Source organism: Bos indicus, chromosome 4 (genome assembly GCF_029378745.1).
Source record: "Bos indicus isolate NIAB-ARS_2022 breed Sahiwal x Tharparkar chromosome 4, NIAB-ARS_B.indTharparkar_mat_pri_1.0, whole genome shotgun sequence".
Lineage (NCBI taxonomy): Eukaryota > Metazoa > Chordata > Mammalia > Artiodactyla > Bovidae > Bos > Bos indicus.
Window position 1 is genome coordinate 26,674,295 of NC_091763.1, and position 12,756 is coordinate 26,687,050.

The window sequence follows — 12,756 nt, forward strand, 5'->3', positions numbered from 1 at the left end:
ATTAACAGCTCCTTTTTAAACTAATGAAAGCCTGTGGCTTGTCTTAGGCCAACTTTCCTTAAAGCATCATTTCAGAAACAAAGCTTTTTTTTTTCCCTCCCCTTTCCAGCTACTACTGGGTTTTAATCTACATGTAAAGACAGGAGTTTATTAGATATGCCTATATATAGTAGGCTTGATAAAGCATCAGTTCAGTCACTCAGACGTGTCTGACTCTTTGATAAAGCACAGAAGATGCCAAAGAACATTTAATAAAATTTCTAGTTTTAAAACACACACATAAATATAAATTATCTTCTTTTACTGAAAACAAAGTAAGAAAACAGACCTATGAAGAAAGCCAATGCAATGGTCTGCTTACCTTGCGAGCGAAATCCCCTTTCCCTTTACTATAGGCTTTGTTCTCAAGGAAATCATACACATAGTGAGCCAAGGCTGGAGACGCTTTCATCATTTCAGGAGTTAACAGTAACTAACAGGAAAAATCAGAGGCATCTTATATTGAGAGGGTACTGGAAATTAACTCTACTTACAGTGTCATCTGCTAGAAAGCTAAGAATGTATAGTAAAAAATGTTATCAACATTTTTTAAAATAGTAACACATTTATCTATTATCTATTTACTTTAGCCTCGCCATGTAGCATGTGGGCTCTTAGTTCCCCCTGCAGTGGAAGTGTGAAGTCCTAACCACTGGATTGTCAGGGAATTCCCCAAAATGTTATCTACTATTCCATTTTCAGGTTTTACAGCTTATAACTAAGAAGATCCATAGTAGTAAACTGCTATGTTATTCACATTCTAATTTTAAAGTTACCATTAATGGAAAGTACATAAAACAAAATTTTTAAGTATTATAAAGAGGGCCCAAAACAAAATATTGCTTTTACAACACGATATAGTCTAACATTCTAGCTTAATTCCTTCAATGAAACATGTTTTGACATATTGAGATCATTAGCTAAGACGCAGACGGTACAGCCACAACTAAAACATACATTTATGGCACCAGATTTGAAAAAAGGTGCTTATTTTCTAAATAATTAATACAGATTTTAATGCAACGAAAGTTAATACATTCTAAAAAATCAAAATGTTTGACAAGTCATATAAATAATATCATTTAGCCTTAAGCCAGAAGACAAAGGTGAATAACAGCAGATTTATATGTTTTTCCTATCCTTTCAGTAAACTGTAGTGCTATGGAATAGTTATATGTAGTGCTATGGAATAGTTATAAGCAAACTCAATTAAACTTATAAATGTTTAAGAGAGAAAACTTCCCCCAAAATATCAAGTATAGTATTGGCTAAGTTTCACTAAATACTAGGACACAGTCAGCAAATTTTTTATGTACAGTTCATATAATAATTATTTTACGTTCTGTGATCCATAGTCTGCTGCAACTACTCAACTCCAATGTAGTAGTGTAAAAGCAGTCATAGACAGCAGTAAACTAAATGGGTAGCTGTGTTCTAATAATATAATAAACTCTAATAAAGCAGGTGGCAGGCTGGATATGGTCTGTAGGCTGGAATTTGCTGACTCCTAAAGAGTGAAGTGGGGAGCTAATATTAACAGATGAGACATCTTCATAAATCATTCATTAGTATAAAAAACCATGAAGTGATATTATTAAAATCTGGTATTTGGGTACTACTTTCTAAAACAAAGTCATTTCTGACAATCCTCACACAGGAAATAACTTATGAGACACATTTTATTATTTCAGAAGAGAAATCTGCTGGGTGTGTGTACAGGTGTGGGTGTGTAGGTGTGTGTGGGGGTATGGGTGTGGGTGTGGCTATGTACTCATCCAAACCTGAAGGTAAGATTTCTAGCACTGAGTGTGTGTGTGTGTGTGTGTACAGATGTGGGTGTGTAGGTGTGTGTGGGGGTGGGGGCTGTGGGTGTGGCTATGTATTCATTCAAACCTGAAGGTAAAATTTCTAGCACTGAGTGTCCAGAAAACTTCTAAATTAATAAACAGAGAAACAATATTCATAAATTACTGATCAGATTGCAAGTCACATCTCAGCACCTCAAAAGTGGCTGCTATCTCACTACTTACAGTAAAAGCATTCTCTACCAAAGAAATCAACTATATTTGTGTGATCTATTAAAATGAGAACCTATGAGTAATAATAAACCTGAACTTACCTGCAAATATGCATTTAGATCTTTTTTTCTCTTTTCTAAAAAATCTCTATCCATATTATTAAAAGTCTTTTTACCAGGAAGCTTTAATATGCTTGACAGATTTTCAAACTACAAAACAAAATACATTCAATAATCTTAGATTTTTTTTTTTACAAAAAGAGAAAAGTATTTTCCAAGTGATAATTTCTCTATGTATCAGAAGTATCTTAAACAGATTTTGCAATATATTTTATCTTATTAAGCCAAAATCAGAAAACATAAAATACTGTGCAAATAGATCCAAACCACAGTTCTAATGTTATTATAAAGAAGTTATTTTCTAAGAATGACAAACATGGATAACTGATGAACCACATGGTTTTTCATTTTAAAAATCTCTCTGATTTTAAGATCATTCAAAATTTTAGTAACAAGAGGTTTTAAAAAACATTTATTTAAAAACCTTTTGACAAGAATAAAGTATTAGCAAATAAACTATTAATAATCAAAGTTACGAGTTTCTGGTTTCTTGAAAAAAACTCAAATATTTTTATATTGATGACTTCAAATCAGTTAATCACTGTAATAGCTAACTATTAAAAGTAGAAGAGGCAAACTTCAAAATATAGATTATAGCTATAACTCTCTCTATATAATGACATATAGTATAACACTGATACTTTTCCCCTGCATGAAACTACATGAAAAATAAATTCATAATTACTAAGAAAATAAAAGAGCTATATAGCATATATTTTATATTTGTAAAGTCACTAACAAAAACAAGTGTACATATCTCAAGTTTAGCATCTATAGACTTCACCTTCAAAAGTCCAGATAGGTAGCAATCCACCATGCCTTGTTAATAAAGCACAGATTTTAACCATACTAGCTGCTAACAAAGTGGAAGAACAACATCATTCAGCAAGTCATTGTGCTTGGGCTAACAGTATCTAGTATCTAAAACTTCAATGAGGAGCTTCATTGCTTTTCCTGTGCGATACATATCCAGGATGCAACAAGCTTTCTAAAATCATTCTTTGATTAAATAACAACAGACAACAATGAGTCTGTAAAGAAAACTCATTCCTGGTGCAGAGATTAAAGAAAAGAGGAAATGAAAAGGTGTAGGATAATTTTCATCCCAGAAACTGGAAGATTCTGATAAATCATTAAATGGAATGGTAAATCAGATGGTTGCTTGGAGCTATAATGTGACAAGTTCATCACATGTTATGCATGAAAGTTAAAAGTAGTTCTTTTGCCGCTGCCAAGGAAAAAAAGTGGGGGCAGTAATTTTCAGGGAAAATGTTATGCTGTAGTCACAAATTTGGTGGTTCACAAAAGTGTAAGAATGGGTCTTTATTGAGTATGAATGTATAATATCCTGGTTTTAATTTTTTAACCATTTTATAGAAGTAAATTTACATTTTTCAAGGTGTCCTAAAAGACATTTAGTTTCCTGGAATATGACTTTTCAATGGTATCTTAAACTACTGATTGAATTTTACAGAATGCATAGTTTATTTAGGTATTACCAATATATTTTATTCCCTTATAATTCACATGTTGAAACGTTAATCTCCAGTACTTCAGAAGTGGCTGTATTTGGAGACAAGGCCTTCAGAGAGGGAATAAAATCAAAACAAAGCCCTTATAAGAGGGATACAAAGACCCATCGGGAATGGGAGCATACAGTGAAAAGTCCTGTGAGGCCATATTCAGCACCATCTGAAAGTCAGAGAGCTGACTCAAGAGAAATCAAATTTGCCAACAACTTGATCTTGGACTTCTAGCTTCCAAAACTATGAGAAAACGGATTTCTGCTGGGTATTTTGTTATGGCAGTTCCAGTAAACTAACACACCAAGGGAATATAGCGGTACTCCTCAAAACAACAATTTCCAAAATTTTGAAACATTAAACCTTATTAATAAAAAAATTAAATGTAACAGTTATTTTCTTAAAGTCTAAATTATCAAGCTGGTTTTAAAATTATCTGTCTGTACCAGAAGCACTATGACTAACAGTTTTTCTCAAATACTGCTATTTTAAAAGGAAGAAAAATGGAAAAATTTAATGCTCTATATTAATTCACTATTTGATATTTAAAAAATTATTTACAAGTACAAAGTAGTCCATTCCCTACAAAGTAATAGGATTTCCTCTGCCAAAAAGTCACAAAAATATTTTTAAATGAATGCAAAAAAAAAAAAAAGAAAAAGAAACCTACCTAAAGAACTAACATAAATTAAAATGTATTTCAATGTTCACAAAGAACTCAAATACTATACATAAATCACAGAAATTCCAAACCCAAAGATTTTATCTTTCCACACTGAATATGTCAGGTCTAGAAAATTTGAAAAACATTTAGAATTTTTTATTAGAAGGATTCAAAGTTCATTAAAGAAAATAATAGTTTATATGTTTAGAATGGGAAAAAACTTTATGTCACAAAGTTAAAGAAATGAAATGAAAGTTAAAAAAAAAGAAATCTGTTCTAAAATAACTTTAATACTTAGACAGCTCTATGGAGTTAAAATTTATTTCGTCCACTGACTGTACTGTTGTCACCAGTGAACTAAAAGCTCACTGCATTTTCTTACAGGATTTGTTTTAAAAATACAAATATAAAATAAAACTAAAGATATAAATAAGGCAGAACTAAAAGGCAAATAGTATGAGTCTTATTTACAAGTGCTTAGTACTTTCCTTAAACCTAAAATTTCACTTAACAAGCTTAGGTTTTAATTTCTTAAGCTCCAAAAGCAATCGATATGCTTTAGTAATCACATACTACTGTAACTTGAACACATCCACGTCATCTGTCTGCACTGAGCACTTTCAAAACTGAATTGTGCTTTATCAGTTAGTTGCATTTAATTTTGGTGCTATACTGAAAAGTAAATTTTCCACATGAATTGTTCTATTAGTAGACTTTTTAAAAAGTATGTTCTTTATCTATATTTGTCAATCTATCAACACAGCATTTACAGTCCTAACCTAGAATCTTTAAGCAATGATTATTCCTCTGAACAGTAGGGAAAAATTAAAACTATTCATACAAAGAAAATTTCATATTATACGAAATTCCCATAAATTTGCAAGTAACTAAAACTACTCCCAGTAAATCACATTACTTTAAAATTTGTCATGTTAAGTTAAAGTGTAAGGATGAAAAGGAAGAGATATATGAACTATGTGATTTAAAAAAAATATCAAACAGGAATTTTGGGGGGCAGAAAATTCTTTCACTTCTGCAAACAAATCAAGCTAAACATGGAGATCTATTTAACAAGAACAATAGAGATATGCCCAAGTTATTAATTTCCTTATGAATATAATTAAAAATAGTCCTTTTAACATGGGCTTGTGGAGTCAATAATAACCAGGTTTCTAAACACTTTAAAGCTTTATTAGTAGGTTATCTCACTCTATTTACAAAATATTTTAATGAGAATTATGGTGCAAACCATACATTTTCTACATCCTAAGTGAAAAATATATTTTCTGATTATTTATGTAGTAAAATGTCATTTCAAAGCTTAGTTCACCCAATCAAATGTCACCATTATTATTATTCTATGGGCTTACTAATAATCATGTATTTTAAAACACTGCATGAAAGATTATTGTGACTTAAAATAAATTTCATAGATTACCTACTCCAATTTATCCACTGATAATTTATTTTGTTCTAAGTTAAAAAGAAGAAAAAATATTTAATAAAAGATAAAACAGAGAAAAATAAAAATGTTTACATTTGTTACATTTAAGAGTCCTCATACTTCTATGAAACAAGAGAGTTGTATTTGGTAAGAATTAAAAACATTATTTGGTTAATTTAAAATATAATTTAGGTTTTGGTTCTTCATACAACTTAATGGATCAAGGATTTACCTGTTAGTAGTTGGGAAAGGATGCCATTTAAAATAACCACAGCTTTAAATTATTTTACCAAACAGAAATCACAAATTGTCTTACAATGATCTCTATATGTTAAATAAACCCAAATACCTATGCAAAGGACAAGACATACACACTCTCTTAAAATCAGACATACACATTTATTCTAATTTTCCAAGGTATATCATTGGTACTTTGTCACTAGTCCACAATGATTAGGACTTTAAAATTTATTAGTTAAATGGACAAAATCATTCTAACATTCACTGTTGATTATAAAAAATTGTTACCTTATTTTCTTAGCTTCGGTCAGTACCTTAGTATCACTCACAACCATTCAGAATCAAACATGGAATCACGGAACAATATAAAGCACACAAACTTTAAAAACCTCACGACCTGTTCGGTGATCCTCATGTGGAAGTCGTGGAAGTCACTGTAGCGACGGTAGGTCTTCCACATCTCCTCAGTGTTCACGTTGCGCCGGTGCACAGTGATGGCGTACAACGCATATGTCTTGCCATGATCGTTACAGACGCCTGCCACAGCATATGGGTCATAGTGAGCATATACTAGTCATTTAAGACAAAATGAAGAGGAACAAAAGACACAAAAAGGAGGAAGATGAAGAACGAAAACAAAAAGGACAACATGAAATGGAGAATTTGAAATGACAGGTAAGTCAAAGGATGTCACCAGGATAAAATAGATTCCTGTCATCTGTACTCACAGCCATAAGATGTTATATGTGTTGGTTACATCACAAAATTACCTACCAGGCTATTATGATACTACCAACGACACAGTGGTGTCCACTTTGGATTCTCTTTCCAAAGAGCTTTTAACAGAAACAAAACAATACCTTCTGTGTTAGCCTTCACTGTTCAGCTGTAACTTAATTAATATTGATAGCTCTGAAATTGAACTGCAAGCAAAAGCTACAGGGTAAGATCTATCTGGACTTCCCAGGTGGCTCTGGGGTAAAGAATCTGCCTGCCAATGAAGGAGATACAGGTTTGATCTCTGGATTGGGAAGATCCCCTGGAGGAGGAAACAGCAGCCTATTCCAGTATTCTTGCCTGGAGAATCCCAGGGACAGATGAGCCTGGTGGGCTATAGCCAATGACAAGACTGAGCGACTAAAACAACAAACAACAAGATCTATCTGATCTTTTGGCAAATCTTTCTCATTCACAATATATAGCAATTTACAAGTATAATTTATTCTGAAGACTTTTCTAAGAAGTCATTTTTTTCTACTGAATTGACACAAACCATCCAAGTCAGGCAGTCTTGAAAATCAAAACCCATTCCTATTTTGTTCAGATCTTGAGTAAAGAGATGTACTTTGAATAATTCTGTCTCATTTTCCATCTTCCTACCCCAAAGCCATGTTGTACTCTACTTAAGATCACCTTTTCAGGTCTCCAACAGTTTACTAAGTCTCCACTCATCTGTACCTGGTCTGCTTTTTAATTAATTCACTCACCTTAATTTCAATAACTATTTTTTGATTTATATAACTGGATGTGGTTCTTTTTTACAGTGTGGTATTCTTAGCTTGTTTTATCTCTACGATTATTTTTATCATACTCCCTGTGGTACACAACTACTTGAGGATGGCTGAATCTTGTATCACCCACATGTGATATGACAGCCTTTCAATTTCATATGAGTGATACCATTCCCAACCATGACCTTGACATTCTTTGTTCTTTCCTCTGACAGTAGGCTAAGTTCTTCTAGTTCCTCTTTCATATCAAGTCACCCTCTGTGAATCTGGGCTTTATGCAAAGGCCTGTGGTTCCAGGCTCTCCTCTGCCTTAGACTATTTGTGCCTCTTTTAAATTTGAGGGCACAGAAATGCTATCAAAATTAAAAGAGCAGTCTTTACACTCCTATAAGCTCTTTGGCTTCACTTCTTCTTCATTTCCCTATATTTGCTTTTCCTCATAGTCTATTCCACCTGTAGATTTCCTCTTTTAGGTATTTTTATTCTACTGTTTTCAGTTTTTCTATGTGTAGGAAGCAAATTTTTGCATAGCAGTTTAGACTATCTTGTTGACCAGAAGTATAAATTGCTCTTGTTAAAAACCAAGTGGCCAAGCTTTGGAGCTGACTAAATATTTTGTATTTTATACATACTTAGGCAAAGAAAGGTCTGAGCAGCTTCTTAGTAAATTATTTTAATCACAAAACACCTACAAATCTATACTGGCAAAAGCAGTTCTACAGAAATCTCTCCCAGGTTTTCATGAAAGTTTTTCTAAGATTTGCATTTTATATTCAGAATTGTCCTTCATTTCCTTTCTATCTAATATCAGTGTTCCTGATTTGACAAAATATAAGACTGGGGACTGATGCTGAGGCTGAAACTCCAATACTTTGGCCACCTGATGTGAAGAGCTGACTCATTTGAAAAGACCCTGATGCTCGGAAAGATTGAGGGCAGGAGGAGAAGGGGACGACAGAGGACGAGATGGTTGGATGGCATCACCGACTCAATGGACATGGGTTTGGGTAGACTCTGGGAGTTGGTGATGGACAGGGAGGCCTGGTGTGCTGCAGTTCATGGGGTCGCAAAGAGTCAGACACGACTGAACGACTGGACTGAACTGAACTGAAGACTGGGGATAGACCTGGGTCATCTTGCTGTCAGAGACTTTATTATTCACTGTTCACATCTTTCAATTATCCTTCACTCGGAGACCCATGCAGAACAAACTGTACAACACTTTCATCACATTAAAAAACCACCATCACTCAACAGTGTCAGCATGCCAACAAGGGAATGGCTTTACATGCTGTGTTCAGGAAAGGTTTGGGAAAGGATAATAGAAATCAGGGGCCACTTAGGCAGCAAACCATAACCAATTATGAGTTAATAAAAACAAGGAAACTAGCAAGAAATAGAAAAGGAAAGAAGAAAGGAATGTCAGAAAGCATTTTAAAAAATAATAATCAGATTTGTTACAAATTTGATAGGCAGGGAGATCAGACTAGGATGGGTACACAAAAGGAAAAATATGGGGCTATTATAAAACAAGCCCTAAGATAGAAAGGTAATTTGATTTTATAATGAGGCTACATACATTTTCAGATGATGGTGAGATATTACAGTGGAAATAATAGGTTGTGTTTTTATTAGGACAACATTACTACTCATGGCAGGTGCTGTGCAACCTCTTCGTTACTAATCTATAACCAGATAAGGAACTAGGACCAGGATAGAAATAAATCTCATCACTAAGCATATTGTCTAACCTAGCCACTATTTTTTAAAACAAGATTCCTCAATGAAGGGCCAGTCCACTAGTCCAAGAATCATTCCATAAGTGCACTGCACTAGTTCTACTTCCTGCCATAAGGTTAAGGACATGGCATCCAGACTCAAAGAGACTCTGGAGCCCAACTAGTAAAGTAAATGTTTATCGAACAAACACTAATATATAATGCCCCCCATGTAACTACTAATACAATTAATATTAGTTGAGGATTAGTATGAGGCAAGTATTACTATTATCCCATTTCACAGATGAGGAATTAAGATACAGAGAAGTTAAGACTCATCCAAGTTCACCCAACTATTAAGTGGCAAAGCTGGGGTTTAAACCCAAGCAATCTGGATAAAAAGTTGTGCTCTTAACCACTCTAGTGTACTGCCTCTTTAGTGATTATGCATAATTTTGTCTGAAAGAAAGAAAAACTTATTAAAAATGCTTAGTAGAATGCTTCCATATCCTTTAAGAAGCTGATAAATACTTGTTGAATGAATGGACAAAACAGCTAGAATACCAGAATCCTCAGAAAAGAGAGATTCACATAAGAATTATGAGAAGCAAGATAAGAAAACCATCACTGACATTATCTAATAACTCAATAACAATGATGAAATTATTTGTTTCCTCAAGTCACTGGCCATTTTGCACACATGCTAATTCAGTCATGAATCTCACCTCACCCAAGCCTTTCTTGTTTTCGTAAACTCCTATACAAAAGCTTCATTTACCCAGAAATCTACTGACTCCTGCATGTATGAAAACAAATACTAAACTAAAATCTGCCCCAAAACAATTTACTAAGAATCATGCAGACAATTATCAGCTAGACTCAAAGAAAAGATTGGTTTCAAAGTTTATCAGCAATGACAAAATGCTCAGAATTTATCCTTTTTCAAATGATAACAGTAACAACCTTAAAGAAAGGAAACACACATACAATAATAAACATTATAGAATTTAATGAAGAATATGCTACAGAAAAAAAGTAACATGAAAATATGACTAAAGAATAGAAAAATGATTTGTAAAAATAAATGTGGAAGATAAGGTAGTAATAATGATACTCAATAGTTTTTAAGTAATAATTAAACCACAAAGTCTCTTACCAGTGTCTGAAATGTAGGCGTGAAGTTGTACTGAGTCATCAGAAGATACATTTGAAAGGTCATCTAAAGACTGATGAAGGAAAAAAATTAGAAAATAAAAATTTTAAATTCTATAGGAAAGAAAGTGTTAAAGATTTCTATATCATATACATTACTCATTTTTGCTCTATGTCCTTATCTGTACCTCCCTCTCACAAACAATAATTCTCTTTGTTTATACTAATAGGAGAAAGAGAAGATAAGATTAAACTGTAAAACAAAGTAATATAATAATTGACTTAATAAATACATCAGATTATTTCTTCCTTCATTACCTGTTACATACTATAATTTGCTTCTTCTCAATTATATTCAATATATGGCAAGAAAAAATGTGGATAAAAATAAGTAGACATGTTATTTTTTTATTATTATTTTTTACTTTACAATATTGTATTGGTTTTGCCATACACTGACATGAATCCGCCATGGGTATACATGTGTTCTCCATCCTGAACCCCCCTCCCACTTCCCTCGCCTAGTAGACATGTTCTTAAATCAACATTTCACTTTTTTGATGTTGAAATATATTAGAGCCAACTGTGTATTAACACTTTTGTTAACTTAGAAATAATTTTAGTTAGACTCTTTATCATAATCGTACCTACATCAAAGGGTATGTGAGGACTAAATGAAGACATGTAAAACATTTAGAAGACTGTTAACACAAAAAATGTTAGTTAATATTATGATTATTTACTAAATGAAGTGAATCTATGGTTAAGATTTATTTTTTAAAAAATAATTCCATAAACAAAAATTATTACTGATTGATTCAGAATAAATTTTTTAACTATAGACTTGGGATCAAAACTTTTTTGCTCCATGTCCACACACCCACACTTACACAGAGGGAACATAAGGATATAATGAAGGCGAGACTGTATGGAAAAGAGTTAACACAACAGACCTTAAGTTGCTTTCCTTAGAAAGGACGGCCTGGGACAATATCTGGGAAGTTAGATTTAGAAAAAGTTCCCATCATTCCTAACTGCTAAAGTGGCTTACTCTACCTAAACTATCTGTATAGACAATGTGGTTTACACCAAATACCCACTTTTCTCCTGGGAGTCAGTTTAGTATATGCTGGACAAAATGGTGCCTTGTGTGAACTACCTCCAATAAAAACCTTGGGCACTTATGTCTCAGATGAGCTTTCCTGGTAGCAGCATTTCACACATGTTGTCATATTCACTGCCAGCGCAATTAAGTCTATGCTATGTGACTTTCATGGGAGAAGATTTGTGGAAACTTGAGCTAGGTTTTCTCTGGACTTTGCCCCATCCACCTTTTCCCTTTGCTGATTCTGCTTTCTATCCTTCCGATATAATAAATCTTAGCTGTGAGTACAGCTATGCTGGGGTCTGAGTCCTTTTAATAAATCAGTGAACATAGGAGTGGTCTTAGGGACCTGTAACACACAGATAGTATACGATTCAGACATATTATACACTTGAAAAACCATGGGATCTGAATGAACTTTGGATTCCTAATGTGGTATTACCAGTTATTCATGAGTCATCTAAATGACCTTAATGCAGTCATGCATGTGACATAAAGCCATTTAAAATTAAGCAACTGCATCCTAAGAAGAAAGCCAAAATTCTATCCACTAAAGACTGATCATCAGAAGAAACAAAATTTGGTAACTCCATACAGACGATCCACAAGTCAAGTGGGAAAACTATTCAATTAAATTAGATCTAGTCCAGACTTCGCCACTGATCACCTTAATAGACTTTAGCCATATCAATAAGTCTTTCTTGTATTTCAGTTTTCCCAATGGTAATGGTGTAATATCTGTTCTACAACTCTATCAGGATATAATGTGAATGAAAATACTTTGAAAAGAATTAGAATGCACTTACTTTTTAACTGACCTACAACAAAACATTTTGACAAATAGCAGAACCTTTGTTTTAGAATTATTTTTACATGAAAGATAGAACCCCAAAGGAAATGGAATAGTCTACAAAATTTAAAATTGTTATCTACTGTAATCTTCTTCTAACTATAAGCTAGCACAGGGAATATAAAACAATCACCCTTTTCAAAAAAGCATTATTATTACTGGTAACCTTCCTTTGTAGGTAAACATATAAAAAGTTATATGTTGCTTTCTTATTACTTTAACCATGTTAGCATCTTATACTATGCAAGGCAGAAGCCGTTGAAAAACTCTGTATATAAACGCCTTTTCTAGCACACATAAAATATGCAATTAATATTTGCATTAAGTATGATGAAAAAATTCAATGAAATGTCTCTTAACCATTAGCCACAGT

At 33.1% G+C, this 12,756-nt stretch overlaps 1 protein-coding gene across 3 annotated transcripts in view; it reads right to left on the reverse strand.

Annotated features, from left to right (window-relative positions):
- The window catches only part of SNX13 (sorting nexin 13), a 147,902-nt gene that overhangs the window by 19,684 nt on the left and 115,462 nt on the right, over positions 1-12,756 (reverse strand). For 2 of the 3 annotated variants that reach the window (XM_070787566.1, XM_019958505.2), the window contains exons 17-20: positions 10,433-10,502; positions 6,445-6,617; positions 2,159-2,266; positions 362-472 (exon numbers count right to left, since the gene is read on the reverse strand). In XM_070787566.1, the coding sequence (XP_070643667.1) occupies positions 362-472; positions 2,159-2,266; positions 6,445-6,617; positions 10,433-10,502 (462 nt within the window). The remainder of the gene's footprint in view (positions 1-361; positions 473-2,158; positions 2,267-6,444; positions 6,618-10,432; positions 10,503-12,756) is intronic. The other variant, XM_019958506.2, reaches the window with a different exon arrangement.